Source organism: Diabrotica virgifera, chromosome 3 (genome assembly GCF_917563875.1).
Source record: "Diabrotica virgifera virgifera chromosome 3, PGI_DIABVI_V3a".
In the NCBI taxonomy this organism is placed as follows: domain Eukaryota; kingdom Metazoa; phylum Arthropoda; class Insecta; order Coleoptera; family Chrysomelidae; genus Diabrotica; species Diabrotica virgifera.
The window spans coordinates 274,438,883-274,466,792 of record NC_065445.1 but is presented as its reverse complement, the minus strand read 5'-3'; the positions used below and the strand labels follow the sequence as shown (position 1 = coordinate 274,466,792).

At 31.8% G+C, this 27,910-nt stretch overlaps 1 protein-coding gene across 1 annotated transcript; it reads right to left on the bottom strand.

The window, feature by feature from the left end:
• Window positions 1-466: 466 nt before the first annotated feature.
• Window positions 467-27,910, bottom strand: LOC126881729 (uncharacterized). The gene is made up of 6 exons (XM_050646188.1): window positions 27,574-27,910; window positions 16,295-16,788; window positions 11,317-11,418; window positions 5,032-5,134; window positions 4,806-4,964; window positions 467-675 (listed from the first exon to the last, which is right to left on the bottom strand). Exons 1-6 carry the CDS (start codon window positions 27,859-27,861, stop codon window positions 616-618), a joined length of 1,206 nt encoding a protein of 401 aa, XP_050502145.1. The 5' UTR covers window positions 27,862-27,910; the 3' UTR covers window positions 467-615.

Here is a 27,910-nt window from a genome sequence, read left to right as displayed (position 1 = left end):
TAAAAAATTGTTATTGTTACGTTTTGTGTGAAAATACCCACTGTTGTGTAATAAGGAAGAAGTCAAACCTACTAGAGTATGTAATCTTCTTCTTCTTCTTCTCGTTGTTCTTATGCCCAATAATACCGTCGGACTTTGCTATCATCTATCCGTCTTTTACCCATTTCTTCCGGTCTCCTTCCATTCCCTTCATCTGTTGCACTGTTTTCCCTCCCTTGTTCCTGATTTACTGGATTTGTTCCATTCTCTCCTTTCTAGGTCTACCCCTTCTTCTTTTCCCCTGTCTTTTGGCATCTGCTGTCACGTTCTTTACTAGTCCGTTCTCGTTCATTCTAGTTATATAGGAGTAGGCTTAGGATATCTCTTTGTTTGAGAGAGAGAGAGAGAGAGAGAGAGAGAGAGAGAGAGAGAGAGAGAGAGAGAGAGAGAGAGAGAGTAATCAAGAAATGAAATAAAACTAATGCTGTAAAATCTTCAACAATTTTATCATAGTGAGTTTTTAGTTTATTTGATATATTTTAACAATGTGTGTAGTGCTGTTACATTTTTAATTTGTGTGTTCCGTGAAAATTTATTTAATTTAAATGATGCGCAAGATTAGAGAATAGTCGTCTTCTACTGTGATGATTGAATAGTCCGTAAGAACATATAATATGAGACGACAACTTTGTATGTCTAAAACAAAAAGAAAATTACATAATATTTTTGAAAAAATTATTTTTGAAAATATTTAATAATATGTATCTCTAAAATTATTCGTGATATCTGTCAACCCATAATAAGTATTCGTCAACCCATAACAAAAATAAAAACAGGGACACAAATAACAACAGTATTGTTCTGGAGCTATTTCTTTGTGGCATTTTTGTAATTTATTATTCTAAATGGGAAATAAGTCACAACTTAACTTGAAAAAAAAAATGGTTTTATTGACGTTTCGACATCCACATCGGACGTCGTTATCAAAATAAAAAATATTAGTAAATTAAACAAAAATGTTGTTGCTTGGTAAAAAAACTTTACTAATAATTTAATTTAATCCGACTCATTCATATCGGCAATTCAAACATATTATACATTTTAAAGTAGAAGTCTTTAAAATGATATTGCCAATATGAATGAGTCGTATTAAATAAACTATTATTAGAAGAATTTTTTTACTAAGCAACAACATTTTTGTTTAATTTAGTAATATTTTGTATTTTGATAACGACGTCCGGTGTGGATGTCGAAACGTCAATAAAATCAAGTTAAATTGTGGCTTATTTCTAATTTAGAATAATAAATTAAATAACAACAGGATTTCTGACATCAAAAGGATTAAAGCCAGGATATTGACCACTTTATTTAAAATATGCCACTCACCAATACTACTGTATACGCTCAACTTTTTAGACGATCAAGTAATAATGGCTAAATATTATGATGATTTAAATCAGTGTTTCTCAAACTTTTAGAGTTATGTGTCACAGAATACTTTTTATTTTTTTTGGTACCTAACTGAGGTAATCTAGTTAGGTAGTTTAATTAAATATAATAGTGGTGCTGTTTTTGGCTGTGTTTTTGCGTACCACTGCAAATAATACTTAATATATATGTACCACCAGTGGTACCTACAGATTGAGAACCGCTGATTTAAACAATATTGACCGAAAATTCGTTGAAGATGGGGTATAGAAGTGAATAAAAAGAAAACTGAATACTTGTGCATTGGAGGACAAAAAGATCTCATATTAGACGACATAACCACGATAAATCACTGCTAAGACTACAAATATCTAAATATCAATATTTCACACGAGAAAGAAATGCGTCAGGGGCAAAAAAGCCATCACAATGTTCAAAAACCTTTTATGGGACCAATCCATCAGCAAAAAAATAAAGAAAGGATAAATATATGAGACTAGAGTGAAAAATATCACTCTACACAGCTGTGAGATAAGGCAACTGAAAGAAAGAACACTGGCAACGTTGAGAGCAATAAACGTGGATTTTTGGAGAAAAGCAGCAGGAAGATCTAGAAGAAAAAGGATTACCAATGAAGGCATTCGAGAAATAATGGAAATTAAACGATCACTCACAGATGACTTATCAGCAAAACAACTTACCTGGTTCGGATATACACAAAGAATGGATGAACAACGAATACAAAAGGAAATACTGAAATGACAACCAGAAGCAAAGAGAAAACTAGGTAGACCGAGAAAAAGTTGGAACGAAGAAATTTACAAAGAGCTGAAAGACAGAAATAAGAAGAGGATCTATGGAACAACCGGAAGAAGTGCCGATTGGTCTCAAAACGTTATAAACTGATTACAAACGTTATAAACGGTGAAGAACGTTATAAACCGACATGTAAAAGTAAAAGGATTCGTCACACTGGAATGTAGAGGACTTAAAAGGATAAAAGGACTTAAAACGGGCTAATGATGATGATGAACAAAAAGTAGAGAACTCAATTAGAGTGAAAAGACAAGAAAATAGAACCTCGCTATGGATCACAGACAAAGCAAGAATATCAATTTCTCGCTTTGATCTTTCTCAAAAAGAATTTATTGATCAATTAAAAAAATAGCGAGACAGCTAGCCCACGTTGCAGTTGGGCGCCAGTGAAACGAAAAAGACTCATGGACTACCCCCGCTAATTAAAATACCATTCGAAAATAATATTTCAACCAACCAAGATAGCCATCGTTTACCCCAGCTTAGCTCAGTTTCTCAGGGTGTGTGTTCGTCTTGTCCTAATCTTAGATATGAACTCTGAAAATTTAGAATGAAGCAAACAAAACAGTATTTTTAACCAATTATGTTTATTGTTCAATAAAGATAAAATAAAAATATGACCTATTAAATTCATTAACAAATATATTTAAATTCTTGCCAAAAACTAACAATTTGTAGATTATACTTATGGCTTTTGGTATCTGGTTCGATGGTAACTTCTTGATGTCGAATGGTACTGCTGTTGGATCTGCAACTGGCTCTGGTGTTTTAGGTGTTCAGGACCACCAGGATTACAGGTGTTGGTCGTTGCAGTCTGGATAATTTGGTTGCAGTCTAGATGTCATGTTCCTCGTTCTTGCATCGCTGGCGATTTGAGGATGCTTGAAGCTTCCGGAGGGAGAAAAGTGGTTTTATTCCCAAAAACCCAAGAGAATATGGTCTGATGAAATAGATGGGGACTTATGGGCTCATATCTTTAAATATATTCATTTTGCCCCTCCATTACTAATTGTCACTCTCATTGACATGACAGCGCAAAGTATGAGTAGATGGGCAACCATGTTCCGTATTGAAAGACATATATCTACAGAGTAAGAATATTATGAAGTACGATCCGTATGATTATTTAGATTTTAGATGAAAATAGAGATAGGAAATAGAGTATAATAAAAGAGGGCGCCAACGAGTTTTTAACGAAGAAAACAGGTAAAACAAATACAAGAAAATTATTACTAATGAAATATTAAAGAAAATAAAGTAAAATAATTATTTAAACATAAAATAACAATCAACTATTTATAATGGGAAATAAGCCACAATTTTACTAAAAAAAAATATTTATTAACGTTTTTTAAAAAAATATTTATTAAATATTTAATTTTATATTTTAGTATTACTTATTGTATATCTATGTAATAATAATATTATTTATAATTTAAACATATTAAAGTCAGAATTTGGTATTAGTTTTTTGAAGGTAGATTAAATGTAAGATCAAATACTTACGATGTCGGGATAGTATCACGAGGTTTTTTCCTGGTTTTCCCTCGTGATTTACTATGGAATCTCTAACGCGAGAATTTTACAGTCATCGTTGCATTTGGTTGTCTTTTTAAAGACAGATCACATGCTATGATTTTTTTGCGACGGATATTCTTGAGTTGGGACTGATTTCATGTAATCGAATGAACTATCTTTTAGTAAAGTCGTCCCAGGAATGCAACTCATAAATATTGGCGATATCATTTTAAAGTCTTCTACTTTAAAATGTATAATATACGTCTGAATTGCCAATATAAATGAGTCAGATTAAATAAATTATTAGAAGAATTTTTTTACTTAGCAACAACATGTTTGTTTTATTTTAATAGTATTTTGTATTTTGACAACGAAACCCGATTTGGGCTTCGAAACGTTAATAAATATTTTTTTTTTGGTAAAACTGTGGCTTATTTCCCGTTATAAATAGTTGATTATAAAAATGCCACAAGGAAATAGCTTCAGAACAACATAAAATAGCAAAGATGTCACGTTTGTAACGTTACACAATCATTTATCAAAATGAAAAAGTTCCTATGCTGCCGAGACATAAATCTGAAATTGAGAACGAGAATGTCAAGGTGCTATGTTTTTTCCATTCTAATGCACGGCATGGAAGCTTGGACACTAAAAACGATAAACATCAAAAACATTGAGGCATTCGAGATGTGGTGCTACCGGAAAATGTGGAAAATACCATGGACAGAGAGAGAGTAACAAATCAAGATGTTTTGCTGATAATGGGGAAGGAATGCGAAGTCATAAAGACCATACAAACGCGAAAACTGGAATATCTAGTCCACATAATGAGAGAGGATAAGTACTTCCTGCTAAGGCACATAATCCAAGGAAAAATCTCCGGAAAGACAAATATGGGAACTGGGAGGATTTCCGGGTTGCGAAATTTAAGGGAGTGGTACGGGTGCAGTTCAATACAATTGTTTAGAGCTGCAGCCAACAAAGTTAAGATTGCTGTGATGGTAGCCAACCTCCGATAGGAGACGCTACTACAAGAAAAAGAATGGATCACAAATCTGTCTTACCTGCAGTCCAGTTTCCATACCAATATTGACAATTTTCCCAGCAGTTATAACAACTTTCTGACGACTCATCATGCAAATCATTCTCATAATTGATTTTTTATAGATTATTCCACTTTCGTACCAGTTTGAACAGTAAGAGTAGAAGTCAGTTCTTTCAGCCTGAAAATTAAAAACAGAAATAAGTTTTACATAACGTACATTTTTACCTCAAATATTTGCAACTTACCTCGGATGTCAAAAGCTGTCCAGGAATACAGTAAAATATAACGAATTCGTTTGTTAAGCTTCCCACATAGGTTACACATAATAATATTTCTTTAACGGGTGGCCTTAAAATAAAAAAAATATATTGCAATGCTGAAATTCTTAGTGAAAATTTGCACTATTTATGACATCAGTACTTAGCGTATGATCACTATCTGGTTACAATAACACGAGCAAAGAACTAAGTTATAGAGATATCTATAAGACTCATAAACGCTGCAAAAAATACGGTTTAGACATAAATAAAGCCAAACCCAAGTACATACTGATGAAAAATGGCAAACAAGCAATTGAATAAGACCTAAAAATTAAAACCAGTGTTGAACAACACATCTAGGTTTAAAAAGTAAAGGCAAATAATTGGCAGAATAAATAAAGGAAGTAGAGAGAAATAGAGGGTGGTGGATTCTCACAGACGCCACCTGCAAGAAAATTGGATAAAAAAGGATATTGGATAAAAAAAGGATACAAAAAAAATCTTTTTTTTTTCTTTCCTTATTGGCTTTGGATTACTTGATCCATTCAGCCACGATAGATACTAAATTACTGTTTGCTACAATATTCCAAATATAATAAGATTACGTACATATGCGAACTGTATAATACTTATGCACGCACATACATACATAGGTAGATACTGAAATCAATAAAAAGCAAAAAAACCAAAAAGGGGGGTGGAAACATTAAATTGACCGGCAGGTATGCCCTTCATTCATGGCCCTTCCAACTTAAATTAATTTACAAATAATGAACTTGACAAAAAAACTAAATACTAATACTTAATACTAATAAATAAACTTACGTGCATGGAAATCGGCCCACCTAAAAATTTGGTCATTTTTGAAGCCTCGCATTTCGTAAACCTTTTGGCCGATTTAAGTGATTTTTTTAATATGTTATAGCCTTATTCTTCAAGAATATCGATGTAACAATATTATTGCTAAACAGTTAAGTGTTATTTTATACCGGGTGTAACAATGATAGTGTGTTTTTTACTCAAAGTTCGGAACACCCTGTGGAATATTCTAGCGTATATAAAATATTGAAATTATAACTCAACTGTAGCCTTAGGCTTTCTTAATATTTTGCTTTTTGATTTATTCGCTTATGTTGGACAATAAAAAAGTTAGGTATTTTAACAACTAGCAATGTTCTTTATCAATACAGGGTATTTCTAAATAAGTTCGAAAAACTTTAAGGGGAAAATCTGCATGAAAAATAATGACCGTTTTATTTATAAACATATGTCCGCAAATGCTTCATTTTCGAGATACGGGATGTTGAATTTTTTTTTACAAACTGACGATTTATTTGCTGCTCTAAAACCGGTTGAGATATGCAAATAAAATTTGGTGGGTTTTAAGAGGTAGTTATTGCGCATATTTGACATACAATTAACAATTTTATATTCACCATTGGCGTGCATACGGGTCATATTACCCGGTCATATTACCCGTATGCACGCCAATGGTGAATATAAAATTCTTAACTGTATGCCAAAAAATGCGCAATAATTACCTCTTAAAACCTACCCAATTTAATTTGTATATCTCATGCGGTTTTAGAGCAATAAATAAATCGTCAGATTGTACGAACAAATTCAACATCCCGTATCTCGAAAATGAAGCATTTGCGAACATATGATTATATGCCTAACGGTCATTATTTTTTCATGCAGAATTACCCCTTAAAGTTTATCGCACTTATTTAGAAACACTCTGTATTGATGAAGAATGTTGCTAGTTGTTAAAATACCTAACTTTTTATTATCCAACATAAGCGAATGAATCAAAAAGCAAACTGTTAAGAAAGCCTAAGGCTACAGTTGAGTTTTAATTTCAATATTTTATATACCCTAGAACATTCCACAGGGTGTTTCGAACGTTGAGGAAAAAACACACTATCATTGTTACACCCGGTATAAAATAACACCTGTTTAGCAATAATATTATTATAACGATATTGTTAAAGAATAAGGCTATAACATATTAAAAAAATTACTTAAATCGGCCAACATGTTTAGGAAATACGGGACTTCAAAAATGACCAAATTTTTAGGTGGGCCGATTTCTATGACGTAAGTTTATATAAGTTTTTTTTAACACAGCGCTAAGGCTTCTACCCGGTTCGACATCGCGGAGGTTTAGACCTTCTTTGTGTTTTTAATCTCTTTCTCTTTTTTATTTTATAATTTATTATACTTTTTTATTTTTTTTTGTTTTTTAATATTTTTTGTTATTTTTTTTGTTTTCCTTTTTCTTGTTTTTTTTTTAATTTTTTGTATACATATTTCTTTTTTTTTAATTATTTATTTTTTAATTTTTTCAATATAAATTTTTATACAATTTTATTCTTATTACCTCCCTGTAAAATTTACTTAATAAAATTTCACAGGGAGACAATATTACAAAAGTATAAACATAAAACAAACAATAATGATTGCTAAACACATTCAACCGGACTCATTCAGTGCAAGTTAAATTTTCCTCTTAGTCCTTTTTAAATACTCCCAGATGATTTGTTTAATCTTAGAATTTCGACGAGGCAAATATAAAAGAGAAGCATTATTTTGTGTGAAAGGTATTTGTTCTTGAATCAGATTGTGCATCAAATACTTAACTGCATCATCATTATGTTTGCATTCAAACAACCAATGATTAATATCATCAACATATCCATTGCAATCGCAAAGATTCGATTCGGATAGGTTAAATGGATAGAGGTATGTCTTGACAGTGGCATGATTAAAGAGGCATCTAATAAAAATGGAATATATATTTCTATTGGGATAACTTCTGAGCGCAAAAGGCACAGTAGGTAAAATAGGATGAATTTTGGTGTAGAGATTGTTGCTTTGATTGCAGAAAGCGTACCACTCAATATCCCAATTTTCTTTCAGACTTTTCTTACGAGTAGCTGTTAGATCGCTTCTATCTAGCCAAGTTATTTCCGATCCCTTTAAGATTGCCTCTTTAGCAAAAAAATCTGCTTTCATGTTACCGGAAATACCAATGTGTCCCTTTACCCAGCCGAAAGTTACAGAAGTCTGTTTTTCCAGTAGCTTTAGTTGGTTTTCTAAAATTTTGACGACAAGGCTATTTTTAAATAAATGTTTACGTGAGTTTTCTAGAGCTAATACCGAGGACGTTGAATCTGACATAATTACAACTTGTTTGTTAGAAATTTTTTTGTTTTATCTAGAAAAAGATCTAGATATAGAAAAAAAGATCTGATAACCACAATTAAAATAGCTAAAATCAAATACCTCGGTCACATCATGAGGAACAGTGAAAGATATGGACTTCTACAACTAATCTTACAGGGAAAATTAGAAGAAAAACGAGGACCAGAAAGGCGAAGGATTATCTGGCTGACAAATCTACGTGCGTGGTCCGACACAACAACCACAAAGCTTTTCAGAGCAGCAGTGTGCAAAATACAGATTGCCATGATGGTCGCCAACATCCTAACATCCTACAAGAAAAAGAGAGAAATACAGAGAAATAGAGAGGAAAGAGAGAGGAAAATTTAATACTTTAGTCTGGGCTGATTATCGGAGAATAGGCCATTTTTGGGAAAAGTTATTTACCAGCAATTTATTGCTAGAATCGATTCTTATGATTGTATATATTCATAATATAGGTATGCAAAGTCCGCAGATAGTGTGCTACTTTTTTTATAAACAAAATGGCGTCCGAAAATCGTGTTTTTTCAATTTTTGCTCTATAACTCCAAAGATTTTAACTTTACACCAAAAACACTCAAATAAAAATTCACCGCAATTAAATTCTGCAGAGAGACGTGTTTTTCCGATTTACTTCGACGAAAAGTTTCCCCGGAAAAAGCGGGTTTTTCCAACAAAATCTTTATTTTTCAACTAAAGTTTTAAATAAGTAATTGTCAATCAATAATTAAATAACTTGGTAATGCAAAAGCCCTTTTCATATAGATTATAATTCCAGAAGCCGGTGGAAATTGAATGAACCGTTTAGCAACAATTGAATTGTTAATTAAAAATTTACGGTCGCTATAATAACGAAAATTATTATGATGCACAAGAATAGCTATGATTTTTTCATAAAAAGACATATACCTATCTAATGTACTTTACAGAATTGAAATTGGACAATTTAAGCGGCCTCAGGAATATTTTAAAATTATAAACAATTTTTTGGCTTGTAAACAAATAGAATATGTCGGGAATTATTAAACCAAATTAAATCGTAAAAACGGTATTTGAAAGACAGCGGCAAAATGCTTCTTCTAAAAGAAAAAACGTTTAATTATGATGAGTAATTCCTGAGATACAATCGGTCAAATTTGACCGGAATTGACGGCAAAGATATAAACAATAGAATCATAATTTTCAAACCATCACCTTTTTATTTTTGTCCTCTTTCTCCACACCAATTTTCATATTCTTAAAATACTCATAACATATATTATTATAATAAAAACTATCGAAAAAACGTGTGAAAATTGCCAAAAATAGCAAAATTCCAATCAAAAATTAGGTTGGAGAAAATGTAACCCTCAAAGTTCAAAATCGGTATACGTTAAAAAAATGCATTTTCTCGGCTTTCCATTCAGCAATTAACTTCATTATTTTTTTGTTCCCTAATAACTCGAGTAGAGCCATCGAACTAACGCATTATTAAATGTCAAACTTGCTTTTGTTTTGTTAAAATAAATTAATTTATTTATAACACAAAATTTTAATTTATTTAAATAAAAATTGTTTAAATAATTATACAACTTTCAAATGAGAATATTTATGTTTTTAACTTTAAAAGGTACACTTGTAGTAAGTTTATCTAAAAAAAGCCTACAACTGGAAAAAATATGTAGTTTTCTGTTCTTATAAATAAATTAATCTATTATAACAAAACAAAAGCAAGTTTGACATTTAATAATGCGTTAGTTATATGGCTCTACTCGAGTTATTACGGAACAAAAAAAGAATGAAGGAAATTGCTCCATGGAAAGCCGAGAAAATGCATTTTTTTAACGTATACCGATTTTGAACTTTGAGGGTTACATTTTCTCCAACCTAATTTTTGATTGGAATTTTGCTATTTTTGGCAATTTTCACACGTATTATTGATAGTTTTTATTATAATAATATATATTATGAGTACTTTAAAGATATGAAAATTGGTGTGGAGAAAGAGGACAAAAACAAAAAGGTGATGATTTGAAAATTATGATCCTATTGTTTATATCATTGCCGTAAATTCCGGTCAACTTTGACCGGTTGTATCTCAGCAACCACTCGTCATAATTAAACGTCTTTTCTTTTAAAAGAAGTGCCCTGCCGCTGCTTTTCGAATACCGTTTTCAAGATTTAATTTAGTTTAATACTTACCCAGATATTCTATTTGTTTATAAGGCAAAAAATTGTGTATAATTTTAAAATATTCCCGAGGCCGCTTAAATAGTCCAATTTAAATTCTGTAAAGTACATTAGATAGTTGTAGTGTCTTTTTATGAAAAAATTATAGCTTTTCTTATGCATCATAATTATTGTCGTTATTATAGCGACCGTAAATTTTTAATTAACATTTCAATTGTTGCTAAACTGTTCATTCAATTTCCATCGGCTCCTGAAATTATAATCTATACGAAAAGGGCTTTTGCATTACCAAGTTATTTAATTATTGATTAACAATTACTTATCTAAAATTTTTGTTGAAAATTAAAGATTTTGTTGGAAAAACCCGCTTTTTCCGGGGAAAGTTTTAGTCGAAGTGAATCGGAGAAAACAATTCTCTATGCAGAATTTAATTGCGGTGAATTTTTATTTGAGTGTTTTTGGTGTAAAGTTAAAATCTTTGGAGTTATAGAGCAAAAATTGAAAAAAAACACGATTTTCGGGCGCCATTTTGTTTATAAAAAAAGTAGCACACTATCTGCGGACTTTGCATACCTATATTATTAATATATTATAGAATCGTAAGATTCGATTCCAGCAATAAAATTGCTGGTAAATAACTTTTCCTTGTATTTTGCTAATTAGCCCAGACTATTGGGTCATACGATGATAGGCAAAAAGTATGAAAAACACCATAAGAGGTGGTTTGAAATAAGAAGAAGATAGCCTTAGCTTCTTTCTGTTTAATATGGTTATGGACAAAATAATTAAAATCACTTTAAGAAAAACAGACAGAATAAACAATTTTTTAAAACGGTGTTTTAAATTAATTTTATTTACATAGAAATTGTATACATTTTGTTATTTTATACTTACTTATTTGAAATTTTAAAAATTTCAATACAGTTGGCTGACACAGTAAGAGCAAGAAATATCAATAATATATTGGACATCATATCATTTATTTTACTCGAATACCTAAAAATTTAATAAACATTGTTCATAAAAGAGAAAAAAAAAACAATTTTGGCAAAAAAGTGAAGATATAGATCAATGGAAAGTTTAAATGTAAGGGAATCATGGAAGACGTTGAGGACCTTAAGACAGAATATCTATAAAAGGATAAAGATAGAACCAATACAATGAATATACTAATGGGTACAATATTACTCAGAGCTATACGACAGAGTTCAGACAAGAAAAACCTAGAAGATACTTAATTATGTACTCTACATAACTTAAGAAATAAGATGCAGACAAACACAAGTTGCAGATATATCTGAAAATGAAATAAAAAATGTTCTAAAAAGGATGAAAATAACAGAGCAACTGGCCCTGGAGACCTACATATCTGAAGAACTGCTAAAACATGTCCCTTCGGTCTTAAGATTTAAAATAAATACCTAACACATGCTTATTTCATGGAAAACTATCGGATAAAAGGAAAATGGACAACTTAAACTCTATACAGGAAAACGAAAACAAAAAAGACCTCGATAATTATAGGAGAATATGCGTCACGCCTTCTGTGGATAGGCTGTATGGTAAAATCATTAGGGGGGGGGGTATGGTTTGAAATCAACCTATCAAGCACATTTTTGTGAATTTTTTTCGAAGCTATGGTATAATTATTTTATTTTTAAATTAAATAAACATATTAAGTATAATTCAAAGAATATTTAGAAACAAATTCAATCCAAAATATTGAAAAGTAAGCCATTGGTGACAAATTTTGACGGGCAGCTCACAAAAAAATGGATTTTGCGGTGGACATCAGAACTCGTCACTAGATCATACGAAACAAAAATTTCAAAAAGATTTATTTAGCTTATGAGTTTCACGAGGTCACAACGTCGAGTTTTTTTATTTTTAATGATTTTTGAATTTTTGGTATCACTCAGAAATCAAAAAAATGAAATTTTTGATAAAAATTTTGTGAAAATCAACAGATTTATTATTGTTGAACAAAAAATAAGCAAAAAAAGAAAAATATCTCGACGTCGTTAGCTCATGAAATGTCTCAAAAAAATGTGTGCAAAATATCAGGTAGATCGGCGGAGTAGTTTTTCAGTTACAATGTCCACCGCATTTGAAAAAGCAGTTTTGAGAAAAATGAGTTAAACTTTTGACAAGGCCAACAGTTGTTTAACGTTTCTCACTACGCTCAAGCGTGCTAGCGCGAAGTCACGGCGAAGCGAGTCGAAGGTAGAGATATTCAACAGCTGCATCTCTGGTAATTTTACTCTGATTATTTTGAAATTTTCAGAGAGTATTCTTGAAAGTATGCACTTTTAATTGAAATAATAAAAAAATTAAATATTTCAAACCTTACCCCCCTTTAAAGAAAGGATGGAGGAACAGCTGCTTCAGAAAGTCCAGAAAGAAGTATTGGTTTTCGTCCTGGACGCTCATGTACTCATTATACAGGGTGTCCCGAAAAGATTGGTCATAAATTATACCACAGATTCTGGGGCCAAAAATAGGTTGATTGAACCTCACTTACCTATATACAATAGTGCACACAAAAAAGTTACAGCCCTTTGAAGTTACAAAATGAAAATCGATTTTTTTTCATATATCGAAAACTCTCAAAGATTTTTTATTGAAAATGGACATGTGGCATTTATATGGCAGCAGCATCTTAAAAAAAAATTTAAGTAAAATTTGTGCACCCCATAAAAATTTTATGGGGGTTTTGTTCCCTTAAACCCCCCCAAACTTTTGTGTACGTTCCAATTAAATTATTATTGTGGCACCATTAGTTAAACACATTATTTCTAAAACTTTTTTGCCTCTTAGTACTTTTTCGATAAGCCAGTGTTTATCGAGATATTTTGAATATTTGTCGAATCCACCACATATTTGTATATGGTTAAGTACGATTATAGAGACCTGTTAATAATCTGAAAATTTATTTATAATTTACATTTTTAGGTATGTTTTGAAAAAGAAGCTACATCTCAATAAAAGGTGACTTATGAACAAAAGACTAAGAGGCAAAAGTTTTAAAAATACTGTGTTTAACTAATGGTACCACAATAATACTTTAATTGGAACGTACACAATCATTTGGGGGGTTTAAAGGAACAAACCCCCCATACAATTTTTACGTAAATATATTGAAAAATAAGCCGCATCTCAATAAAAACTGACTTATCGAAAAAATACTAAGAGGCAAAAAAGTTTTAAAAACGTCGTGTTTAACTAATGGTACCACAATAATCAATTAATTGGAACGTACAAAAAAGTTTGTGGGGGTTTAAGGGAACAAAATCCCCATAAATTTTTTATTAGGTGGACAAATTTCACTAAAATTTTGTTTCAAGATGTTCCTGCAATAAGAGTGATACATGTCCATTTTCAATAAAAAATATCTAATAGTTTTCGATATATTGAAAAAAATAGATTTTCATTTTGTCACTTCAAAGGGCTATAACTTTTTTTATGAGCACATTTGTACTAAGGTAAGTTAGGTTGAATCGAACTATTTTTGACCCCAAAATGTGTGGTATAATTTATGACCATTCTTTTCGGGACACCCTGTATATTTTCTATAAATTTGCTCATAGATGCTACCTGCCCCCAACCTCATTTAAAGTTATTAAAGCTTTATATAGATGAAACACTAAAAGACTGTGACAAGTAATGTGGACAGAGGGGAGTACATATACTTTTGTTTGCGATAATCAAATAATTTTAGCAAAAGACAAAGACTACATAGTATACATAATAAAAAAGCAGGGAGAAGAATTTGAAAGCTGGGGATTAAAAATAAATTACGATAAAACGCAATACATTGAAAAACCGCAGGAGACCTGGAAGTAAATAACGACTCAGTAAAAAATAAATAAATGAATAAAAATACTTGGGTTAACTTTAACAAAAATACAGAATCAGGTGAAATGGATATAATAAATAAAATAAAGAAAGGAAAGATAATAACACGATAATTACACTCGATTATTTGGAACGACGACATTATAAGTAAAACTAAACTCCGAATCTTTAGGACAATATTTAGTTCAGAGAAATAAGGAAAAAAACTATGCTGTTGGTGACACATGCCCCTCCAGGCTGAAACCAAATTTTTTTAGTAGTATGGACATCTATAATAATAACCTATATGTTTCCTGCATCCGATTTTGATGATATACATAGTTATAAACAAATGAAGAACAAAAAACGGTAAATTTTCGCTTTTTTCGCCTATTACCAAAAAGTTAAGCATTTTAAACAAATTTGAGAGTAAGAAACTCGTAAATCGTATAAAAAACTTCAATATGGCGTTCGCTGAATATATCTCTCCTTATTGGTTGCTTAGAAAATGGCAAAATAAATAATAAATTTTGAGTTTTTATAACTATTCATAACTTATGTAAAAAGAACCTTCTTATTACACGGAATGCTGAGACTTCTGGTGCTTAAATCATACCCTAAATTTCAAAGCAATTGGTCAAATAGTTTAAAAGTTATTTAATTTGTTTATCCCAAATTAATTTTTTTTCTTACAGTAATACTTTGGATAGTTTGTGAAAGAAAAAAATTTACACTATTGTTAATTAAAAAAAATGACAAAAAATAATTCTAAATATTGCAAAATTATTTTGCAAGAACATGTGAATTAAAAAAACGGGGGGCTAACTTCGTCCCTAATTGTCCTAGGACAATTGTTTTTCTTTCTAAACGTGTATAAAAATTCAGTCTTTCCAAATATGAAAAAATAATTTTTCTACGGATAACGGTTAAAAAGTTATTCTAATTGTTTATAAGTAAGCAAAAATCGACAGGTTTTTGCAAAATAATTTCACACTGTTTAAAATTATTTTTTGTCATTTTTTTTAAATTAAGTTAATAGTATAAATGTTCTTCTTTCATAAACTGTCCGAAGTGTTACTGTAACCTCATAATTTTCTGACTTACATTGTTGCAAAAAAATGAATTTTGGATAAACAAATTAAATAACCTTTAAACTATTAGACCAATTGCTTTGAAATTTAAAATACAATTTAAGCATAAGAAGTCTCAGCATTCTGTGTAATAAAACGGTTCTAAGTTAATTTTTACATAAGTTATGAATATTTATAAAAATTCAAAATTTATGATTTATTTTGCAATTTTCTAAGCAACCAATAAGGATAGACATATTCAGTGAACGCCATATTGAAGTTTTTTTATACAATTTATGAGTTTTTCACTCTCAAATATGTTTAAAATGCTTAACTTTTTGGTAATAGACGAAAAAAGCGAAAATTTACCGTTTTTTGATCTTCATTTGTTTATAACTATGTATAATATCATCAAAATCGACTGCAAGAAACATATAGGTTATTAACATAGATGTTCATACTACTCAAAAAATTTGGTTTCGGCTTGGAGGGGGATGTGTCACGAGAAAAATCTTATTTCTCTGGACTAATTGGAAAGCTCATGTTATACCTCAGAGACGTGGTGACGAATAAAACAATTTAAAGCAGAATAAATACAATGAAAATGTTTTGAAAAAGAAGCTGCAAATTAACACTAATGGACAAAGTCAGAAATGAACGAATTAGAGAACTAATTAATGTGAATGAGCCAATACATGATGAAATAGAAAATGAAAATTACTCTGGTATGGACATATGCGAAGGATAGACGAGACGAGAACAAGAATTTGGAAATGAAAATTAAAAAGAAGAAGGAAAAGAGGGCATCCTAGATAAAGGTGGAAATGGAAAAAAGATACCTCACTGAAGAAGATATTTATGACAAGAAGTAGGTAATATCGATTGGGATGTGGGAAGTGTAAACAAAATAAAGGTAAAGGAACGGATAAGTAAGTAAATGAGCATTTTTAAAATGCTTTATCTAATACCTATACAAAAAGTGATGGTGATCGACACATCTCTTCACTTTCTTCCTCAATATTTCTTTATCTTCTTCACTTTCAATTTTGAGCTCCAACATTCTTCTAATCTCTCGATTTAAGATTCGCCATTGCACATACGCCACAATAATCACAGTGGCACAGAACCCATCCCAAGCCATGCAGGAAAAATCGATCACAACAAAGGCATAAGTCTCAAGAAGATACAATATAGGATAAGGGATACTTTCAGGAATATAACTGTTGAACGCTAACACTCTCTTTCGTAAAATGAACGGTCTGAAATAGAAAAACGATGAAGGGATTACAGCGAAACATAAAAAGTAGATAAATATGATTTTGACCGTTTTTAATATAGCGAAGTTAGCGTTTCTTTCATTTTCGTCTTGTACATCGTCTGGTTCCCAAAAGTTTCTCATATCACGTATTAAATCTAGTATCTCTGCATGCTTCATGTACGCAGCTACTAATGTTAAGAGTCCCTGAAATTAAAAGGCTAGATTAATATGGTGAAATATACAGTACATGAAATAATTTAACGTAGGTATTCACTTTGCCCAGATGAACGAACAAGGAATCAAATAGACTTCATCCTAATAAGATCAAGATGGAAGTCGTCGTTCATCAACTGTAAAACATATCCTGGCGCAGACTGTGGAAGCGATCATCAACTGCTGGTATTGAACGTTCGACTTCGTTTTAAAGTCCCCAAAAGAAGACCCCAGAGAAAAGTAATGTCTCTAAATCCATCAAAAATCAATGACTTCCAACAAAACCTGTTGGAAGATGCTCTTTCTTTAGACCAAGTAGATAGTGACCCTGAGAGCACTTGGATCTATCTCAAAGATAAGGTAATCGAGGCTGCAAAAGACTGTGAGGCAGCGGTTTCCACTGGCCGTAAGCCATGGATATCCAATAATACGTGGACTGTGATTCAACGCAGAAAAGAACATGAAACTAGATACGGAATAAACGATGAATACAGAGCGTTATCGACAGAAATCAGAAAACAGTGCCACAAAGATAAAGCTGATTACATCTCTCAAATATGCAGAGAGATAGAGGAGCATGGCTGTCGAAATGAACCGAGGGACTTATTCCAGAAGATCAAACTCCTTACCAGAGAATTTAAACCTCAAACGTGGTCTGTAAGAGATAAGGAAGGTAATTTAAAGACCGATACTGATGAAATATTGGAAGCATGGCGAAACTACTGTAGCGAGCTATATAAAAATAACGAGGTATCAGCAGAAAATCAGTGGCCTTCTGACTACCCTAGAGAACCTACTGTCTTACTCGCTGAAGTCAAAGATGCAATTAAATCACTAAAGAGAAATAAATCCCCAGGCATTGATTCAATACCATGTGAAATACTACAGTTACTAGGTGACAAAGGATTACATATCATCCATTCTATCTGTGTCGCTGTTTGGAATTCAGGAAAATTTCCATGTGATTGGTGTACTTCAGTTTATATCCCACTACACAAAAAAAGAATGTGTGTGTACTTTGTACGCACGTAAGAAGTTATTCTATTATATAATTTCAACGAGTAAATATACTTAACGGGTTATTTGTATTTTATTTAAATATTAAACTAACTTTCTTATCTACCACTTTCAAAAATTTTTTATTAAAACAACAAAAAATTAAAAAAAAATATGAATCGTCCAGGATTGGAACCCGCGACCGGTGCGACCTTCCAATCACTGACCCAACGCTCTACCAACTAGGCCACCGAGCTTATTAAAATGACACGTAAGTTTCGGATATAATTACACAACACGGTGATAAATAGACATATAAAAAAGTTATACCTACGTAATATTTTATTATCTTACTATAGAGAAAGACAAATCCAAAAATTATAATAAATAACACATTTACTAAAAACACTAATATATTCTTTTATTGACTTATTTGCGCTGATACAGATACATACATACCCATCTTGAAAGATTAGCAACGAACTATTACTGTCTGTGTGCGCATTCGCGCAGATTTATGAAATTTTACTCTCAATCGCATCGCGCCTAAAGAAGAATAACTTCAAAAAGGAACTACTACCAGATGTGAAAACTACCGCACACTGTCACTAATAACACATGCTAGTAAAATCTTGTTGCATATCATCAAAAACAGATTAAAAACCTATCTACATTACCAAATACCTCAGGAACAAGCGGGGTTTGTAAAGGGTAAAGGTACAAGGGAACAAATCCTGAACCTGAGACAACTCATTGAAAAGTCTAGAGAATTTCAAGTACCTATGATTATGATTATATGCTTCGTTGAATACCAAAAGGCATTTGATTGTGTAAGCTGGACAAATCTGTGGTCAATTTTAATAGAAATGGGCGCACCAACGCACCTGGTGACACTTATTAAAAATCTGTACCAGTCTAATATAGAGACAGTACGACTAGATCAGAAGTTCTCAAACCAATTCAAGACCGAGAGAGGTGTTAGACAAGGATGCGTGTTGTTACCTGACTTATTTAACATTTATGGTGAACATGTCATCAGTGGCGGATCCAGGTGGGGGGGCGATGGGGGCGATCGGCCCCCCCTCTCAACCCAAGTGATTTATTTTTTTTAATTATAATACAGTAAAACTTGTGTTACCGGCCACCTGCCAAAATCGGCCACCTGTACTAACGGCCAGTTTAAAAAATCCCCAAACCAATTATAAGTAGACTACAAAAACTGGCAATACCGGCCACCTTTCTATATCGGCCAATGGTTCTTTCATTTTTAGTGGCCGTTACTGACAGGTTTTACTGTATAAAGATTACAAAAACATTCATTTATTTTTCAAATGGATAATTATACATGTTTTAAAATTACAATATTATGTGAATTACATATAAATATATTTTATTAGTATGGGACTTCTCTAAAACGGGCCAGTGACGCCAATGTATTCGGAAATGAGTAATTTATAATTCTTAGGTATACATTAAAAATTAAAAATGATTACAATAAGCATATTTAAACAAATATGTAATGTATATGTTACAGTTCAAGTTGATTATCCAGTTGGAGTTGACTCCAACTAGTTGGAGTCAACTCTAACGGCTGGTTTCAGTAAAAGTTGATTATAAATATAAAATTAAGATTTATATTCAACATTTACTAGTAAAAGTAGACTCCAACTAGGAAAAGTATACTCTTCCCAATGCCATTTAGTAAAAGTTGATTCTGATTCACACAAACAGCCGATTCTAGAAATTAAATGTTACTGAATATGTTCTAATTAGTCTAGGCTGTATCGTCGCCATCGTTAGGTAAATTACTCCGATTCGAATTTTCTGCACAAACTTACTCAAAAAGAGGTCCTTATAACAAATCTACTGGGTGCCAGGCAGTACCTTGATCGATAAATTGTTTAAACAATTTTTTTTAGACAAATTCACAAAAATAATTTTTTCACTTCGAACAATTTTTTTTAGATCATTTGGGTTATTCTGAGCAAAAAAAGGTATTTTGTGATTTTTCTCTAAAATTGATTGTTGTCGAGTTATACGCGATTTAAATTTTGAAAAATGCGAAAATAGCCATTTTCAAGGCTTAATAACTCGGTTAAAATCCATTATTATGAAAGTCAGAAAGTGACCAAATCAAAGTTTATAGCCCCCTCTACAAGATCCAGCAGAAATTTTTGTCACTATTTTATTACTAAGCTTTATCTTTAATTATTAACAATGAGCGCTAATTGCGTATTAGGCGGCCGTCAATGGTGAGTGCTAGAGAGATGCACCATTCCAGCCGTCCTATGGTGAATCTCACTCGCACTCACATTGACGGCCGCCTCAATACACGGTTAGAGCTCATTGTTGATAATTAAAAATAATATCTTATTAATGAAATAATGACAAAAATTTCTTCAGGGTCTTATAGAGGTAGCTTTAATCTTTGATTTTTTTTAGTTTCTGATTTTCATAATATATAGTATCGTATGGCATTTTTGCCTTTCGGACAGTTCCGGCGCCAATTACATCTTTAACGCTGTTTCAAGTAACTAGTGTCGATGTGCACTAGCCCAGGGGGACCGACGGCTTAACGTGCTCTCCGAGGCACGGTGAGACGGCTCGTGTCATTATTGGAAATGAAAATGGTTTGACTTTCGCAGGGCTCGAACCCACGTGTACTGGCGTATGAGGCCAGCGATTATGCCGTTACTCCACGGCCGCTCGCTCAGCTTTCACAATAATTATCTTTAACCGAGTTATCAAACCTTGAAAATGGTTATTTTGGCGTTTTTCAAATTCTAAGTCGCTAGTAACTCGACAACAGTCAATTTTAGAGAAAAAAAGGCCCAACGGATCTAAAAAAATTGTACGAAGTGAAAAAATTACACACACCGGCAAAATTAGCCGAACACCTTAAAAATGGGACATGTTTGATGTCTCGAATTTCCTAAACCTGTTGTCCAATTTGAGTGATTCTTTTAGTAAGTTATAGCCTTATTAGTTAACAATATCGTTGTAATAATATTGTTGCTAGACAGGTACATGTCATTTTATACCGGGTGTTACAATCATACTGTGTTTTTTTCTTAAAGTTCGGAACACCCTGTGGAATATTCTAGTACTAGTATATATAATATTTTAAAATAAATTAAAAGTCGATTGTAGACTTAGGCTTTCTTAACATTTTCTTTTTTGATTCATTTGCTTATGTTGGAATATAAAAAATTTATGTGCTTTAACAACTAGCCATGTTTTTTATCAATAAATCCTCATAGTAGGGGAGGAAAGTATGCTAAATTTGCAGTTTGTAAAGATGTCTCCTATTTAAGATTTTAAAGAAACCCCCCAGCCCACCTCCGTCGGGGTCGTGTTTGGTGCCATTCGGTAGATTTTTGAAAAATATTGAATAGGTGTATTTTGCCGTTTTACGATCTGATGTTCATTTCGCGAAATATCGCAGGGTTCGTATTTAAAAATTTTAATTTATCCCCTCCCCTCTCCGTGGGTTGTCACGAACCTCTACGGAGGTGGGGTGGGGGATTTAATTTAAAATCCTAAATAGGAGCCCCCAATTTTTATTGCAGATTTGGATTCTTTACGTAAAAATAATCAACTTTTATTCGACACATTTTTTCTAATTATGGATAGATAGGGCTATAATCGGAGAAAAATGATTGTTTCAAATGGAAAATTAAATTAAAAAATGAAAAGTCCCCCACTTTATGGAAAATTTAACTTAACCTTTTTCTGATTTTAGCACATACTCTTCACAATCCAATAGGTTCCCATAAAGCTCGAGTAACTGCAAATTTAGTATAGTTTCCTTCCCTACTATGAGGATTTATTGATGAAAAACATGGATAGTTGTTAACGCACATAACTTTTTATTATCTCACATAAGTAAATGAATCAAAAAGAAAAATGTTAAGAAAGCCTAAATCTACAATCGAGTATTAATTTTAATATTTTACATGTGCTAGAATATTCCACAGGGTGTTCCAAACTTTAAGAAAAAAACACAGCATGATTTGTACACCCGGTATAAAATGATATTTACCAGTCTAGCAACAATATTATTACAACGATATTCTTAAATAATAAGGCTATAACCTACTAAAAGAATCACTCAAATCGGATCAGTGATTTAGGAAACTCGAGACATCAAACATGTCCCATTTTTAAGGTGTTCGGCTAATTTTGCCGGTGTGTGTATTTTTGCGAATTTGTTTAAAATCATTGTTTATCGCCAAACGTCACTAAAATCATTCATTATTGTACTCATTTGCCCTCATTTTCGGTAGTAAAGTAACACTTTGTTGTATTGAAAGAAGAATGTTACTTTACCTGCCGCGATAATTAATCAAATTAACCGAGATTGAATGTAAGTGGTCAATGGCAGCAATCGATTATTTATTTGAGTGAAATTTAAATTTATTTACTTTAATTATTAAAAATATTGCACAAAATTTATCTTATTATTAATAAAATTTATGTCAAAAAGTAAAATTCTATAGTGGTTCGCAATTATATTCATACAAAATAAGTCAAAACTTTACAGATTTAGTAATTAGGTAGGTATAAAATATTGATAACTATGGATTAAACATCAAAACCGGCCATCATGCAAAAGTCATCTGTCATTACTGTCATACGAATTTTTTATTTCGTCTAAAATAAAAAAATTTCCTCAAAGTTGTAAGTAAGTGTTAATGTCTTTTATGATTGACGATACAATTTTGTACGCACCACCTCAATACTCTTTATCGAACGCGTCTGTTCCTCTGCTTGTAATATCAGACTCGTTCGATAAAGAGTCCCTTTACTGACTGACTTTACTGAAATTGGTTAAACAATTTTTCGAACGCGGTACCGCGTGACACCCTGTGTAAGTTTGTGCAAAAAATCGAATCAGAATAATTTACCTAACGGGGGCGACGTTACAGACTATACTAATAAGTAGTTGAAACGGTCAAAACAAAGAAACGCACACTCATCAAAAATGCACTTGAGATTCTCGTATAATCAACATTTACTGAATCGATCCAGGAAGAGTCAACTCCAACTAGTAAAAGTTGATTTAAATTTTTAAAATCAACTTTTACTGCTCGTTTCAGTTGACTCCAACTAGTTGGAGTCAACTCTAACTGAGAATCAACTTGAACTGTAACATATATACTGTGAACGCATACCTAAGCATGTCCACCCTCGTATTATAAAATCGGTTGCAGATAACGGATTCTTCGAAAATCTCTCGAAAATAGCGCACCCAGCAAAACTATATTAATTTGCCGAAAATATAAATGTATTATGTTCAAACGATTGCTGACCACGAAAAAAGAACACCCTTTGCTTATTAATTTATTAGTCATTAGTGTATTTTGTCTATCGATGCAAGTAACATCTCTAATACTGATTCGTACAGATCTTAGTTTGTAAATTGTTAGAGTGATTAATATTATTTTGAGTTTATTCTTATTTTTTATATTAATATAGTTTGTGATTTACGAAGAGTTATAAAATGTCAAATAAACGAAAAGAAGCTTCTACCGAGAACTTGAAAAGTAAAAAATTCAAATGTCGCAATATAGCTGATTATTTTTTTAAAAATCAACGTAATTTAGGTGATAGTGATAATATTAATAGTAATGAAGATAATAAATATGTACAAGGTACATCCTATCAGATAGATCATACTATGAGACCTACTGATCTTGGATCAAATTTAAGTTCTGAGAGCATTCAAAACAAGTCATGCGATTTTTCAGTGCGTCCGATACAAATCAACGATGATGCAGTAAATACCAATTCTACTATCGAGAGTTTTATGGAAAAATGTATGTCTTATATGCATGAAATATATGTCATATATTATATAAGTTTATTCTATATCACGTTTGACAGACGTGAGTATTTATGCACGAGTACGATAGATAGTCATTTATGTCGCGGGATGCAATCATCCACATATAAAATTATGGTAATGAATAAAATTTTAAACTTCATATGGGAAAGTACATCATGTGACACCTCATTTAAAAGCTTTTGAGATAGTGATTACAAAAATGTATAGGTAATACTTGTGCAAAATCTCGGTCCAATGCTTTTTAAATGAATAAATTTTTTTTATAATCCTGAGAAAACTAATAAGTATTTTTAAAAAATTTAAACACAAAATGCAAGATTACATTATTACCGAGGGAGAAAGTCCCTGAAAACTTCTATAATGTTTATTTTAATAAGTTACAGGGGTGAAAAAGAAGAGAAAATTGAGTATGATTTTTAATTTCAAATGCCTATATCATTCACAAGAAACCTTTTGTTTATTCTAATGGACTTTCGGCCCTCGGTAATAATGGTATTTTATTCTGCGTTTAAATTTTTCAAAAATTCTCGTATTAGCTTTCTCAGGATTCGAAAAAAATGAATGTTTAAAAAGCATTTGACCAAAATTTTGTGCATGTAGGTATTATACAATTTTGTAATCAGTATTTCAAACGCTTTTAAATGAGGTGTCACATGACATGATGTACTTTCCCATTACGAAATAACATTAAAACTATTTCGACATGAATTTGTTTGCATTGAAAAAAGTAAAGTAGTTATTTTGATTTTTTGAAAATTACATTCGGTTAATGCATTATTACATTTCCGAAACTACTGTAAGTTGCTAACTTATAAAGTCTCATTTTGTAGGGTTTTTAAATTTTAATGATAATTCACTACATATTATATTTATTTTTTAAACGCTTTTATTTAGTTCAATAGCTTGCGTCAAATCTTAAGACGTTAATTTGAGTGCCTTTTCTCCAATGCAAATGAATGAAAATTTGCAGACATATGCATTCGCGGGAACAATACACGAATAATAAAAAAAAAGGAATTTTTGTTTATTAATTGTTTAAATAAAAAAACGATTTTAATGGAAAATGCTTAAATTCTCTTGTTTTTACAATGTAGAAACTTGAAACTTTTACAAATTGTAGCTAATGATATGAACTATACATAATTTCACTTTTTACGTTAATTGTTTACGTTATGCTTCATAAATAAACAATAATGTTTCAAATTTTTTGCCGATTCCGACAACTTTTCATGTTTGTACATCATACGTTTTATACATATATTTTAATAAACATGGCGATATATTTTATTGTTTGAAAAGTGTAAGACTAAAAAGTAAAAAATAAAAAAATATGAAAAATTTTTTTAAGAAACGCTTTTCTTTAGTTACGAGTGGCCAAAATTAAAAGTATTATAAAAAAAATCAACGAAAACCCAAAAAATAAATTTTTTTTTTTAAATCTAACACATTCGTTAAAGAAAAGCGTGGGGCGAAAACCGTTTATTCGATGAAGACGTGCCATGCCTTTTATTGACGAATGTGTAAGATTTTTTCAATTTTTTTTATTTTTTGGTTTTAGTTGATTTTTTATAATACTTTTAATTTTGGTCACTCGTAACTAAAGAAAAGCGTTTCTTAAATTTTTTTTTTTCATATTTTTTTATTCAATTTTTTATTCGTTATCAATATGTTATTACAAATTAAGTACTTAGATAAAATGAAATGATTTCATTTTTGTATGAAAAATTAAAAATATTTAAATATACTTTTGTATTATCTACATTTTTACGCCTACATGATTATTTTTATTGTTATCCAGATTTAGCCATACTGTTCACACTCTCTCTAAAAGGAAAATTTACTCATCCTGATACCTGAGGTAACAAAAAGATTGAGCTCTGGTGTGACTTTTTCCGTGTTATCGAGACCTAGGTGACGTGGTATGCTGGCTGGAGTATCTCCCAACAATTTTCATACACATCTGGCAGACGAGAGTAATATGTACAACTTTCTGCATGGTCTTATAAAGATATTCATTTCGAGACTCAGCTTTCTTATGTTTTCGAGGAGGTTCTTCGGAATGAGTCCAGTAGTAGACATAATAATCGGTATTGTTAGGGTATTTTGCATTCTCCATTACCTGTATTACGTACTAACGGCCACTAAAAATGAAAGAACCATTGGCCGATATAGAAAGGTGGCCGGTATTTCCAGTTTTTGTAGTCTACGTATAATTGGTTTGGGGAATTTTTAAACTGGCCGTTAGTACAGGTGGCCGATTTTGGCAGGTGGCCGGTAACAGGTTTTACTGTATATAGAAATTTAGCCAATCGGCCCCCCCTCTTAATGATGCTGGATCCGCCGCTGCATGTCATGAGGATGGTTTTAGAAGGATGGGCCGGTGGAGTAACAGTAGCTGGTAGGAAAATCTCCAATTTAAGATTTGCTGATGTCACTACACTTATAGCAGCAAATGAGCAAGAAATGTTTGATCTTCTGCAAAGAGTTGAGTACGAAAGCAATAAAGTTGGTCTGAAAATCAATAAAGCTAAGACAAAAATATTGGTGGTCGACAGATTTGACACTATTCAACTGACTAACATATTACAGGAATACCAGATAGTAAACACCTTTGTCTATCTCGGGTCTAGTATAACTAACGATGGTAACTGTGAAACAGAAGTTCGGAGACATATTGGTATGGCAAAAAATGCGATGAGTCGCCTAACTAAAGTTTGGAAAGACAGATCTATCTCTCAGAATATCAAGATGAGACTGGTGAATGCCCTTGTATTCTCAATATTTCTATACGGGGCAGAGACTTGGACTCTTTGCGCATGCGAGAGCCAAAAAATTGATGCCTTTGAGATGTGGTGCTGGAGAAGAAGGCTGCGCATACCTTGGAGAGCTCATAGCATAAACGTTTCCATTCTAAACCAACTCAGTATTAAAAAATGGCTGTCCACAATATATGTCTGCAACGAATTCTGCAATTCTTTGGTCACATGGTTCGCAGAGGTGACGACACTTTGGAGAAATTATTTGTTTCTGGAAACGTTCCGGGGAGAAGATCAAGAGGACGATCAAAAACTAGCTGGTCTGACCAAATGAAGCATTCAGCTGGAAACTCATTCTGCGAAGCTCTTAGAGCAGCTGAAGATAGAGACCAATGGAGAAACATTGTTAGGAATATTGGAAGAAATCATGATCCTCAGTAATGGGGAAACGATAGGAGAGAGAGAGAGATTCACTTTGAACGGTAGGAAGGGAGAGAAACATATTTGAAATGGCATAGCGATGTAAGATCCCAGAAATATCTTGTAGAAAATTTATTAGTGGAAATAGATTAAGAGGAAAAGCTCAACATTGTTCAAATTTATTGATTTTATTTGACTTATATTTACCACGAGGATGACACGAGGATGCCCTTACAGGCACGAGGATAGCAATATATGTAGTTTGTAGTCAAAGAAAATTATTTTACGACTGAATTTGTCGGTAAACGATTGAATTGGTGCTCATAACAACGCAATAAAATATTTATTACCTATCTGACAAACCCGAATAATATAATACAAGACATAATTTACATTTTTAGGAAATTCGAAATAGTAGATAAAAATTTATTCGCTGACCTGAATAATATTGTAATAAGCGACCTTGTTTTATCAATACGTATTCCAATAAACGGATAAATTTATTAAGGAGGGAATGGAAACGTTTCGGGACCTCGAATTTATATTCCATAAACCGGGATATTCTTATAACCGGTACTCTACTAAGCGGGTTCGACTGTACAGTGAAAATTGTGGAAATCCTTAGTATATATAAAGAAGAATTTATTGACATTTTTATTAATTTTTTTAGTTGGAAATCAAGTATTTAAAAATGTCCCCCTACTTTGTAAATAGATCATAATAAATACATACATTTAAAAAAATTTATATACTTACATGAAAGAGTAGAATCAAAGACTCCAGAGTGTCAGTTATTTTCAACAAATCCAAATTCTTTTCAAATACAAAAACCAAAATGCACAAGTAGATCGTACTTAAATAAACGAAGGAATTCATAAGAAACAGAAACAGTTGTATGGGATTTCGATGTCCCTTTGGGTGGACACCTATGAACTTAAACATCCGCAGAATTAATGAGACTGTAAAAAACTTCATGTTGGTTAATGGTAGAGGTATAGATATACTCGATTTGTGCTTACCTACTCTTTTATACTTTTTGTTCATAATATGTTGGTTTAATTATGAATGATAATTAAAAGTAAAACTTAAATAA

Bases quoted from the DNA above. Each gene is read 5' to 3' on its own strand.
- LOC126881729 (XM_050646188.1), bottom strand. From the start codon at position 27,861: ATGAACAAAAAGTATAAAAGAGTAGGTAAGCACAAATCGAGTATATCT. The intron at 16,789-27,573 runs GTAAGTATATAA...TTTTAATTTCAG, and splicing joins CTTTGATTCTACTCTTTCAT to GGACTCTTAACATTAGTAGC. The intron at 676-4,805 runs GTAAGACAGATT...TTTTTGTTTTAG, and splicing joins GTATGGAAACTGGACTGCAG to ACATACAAAGTTGTCGTCTC.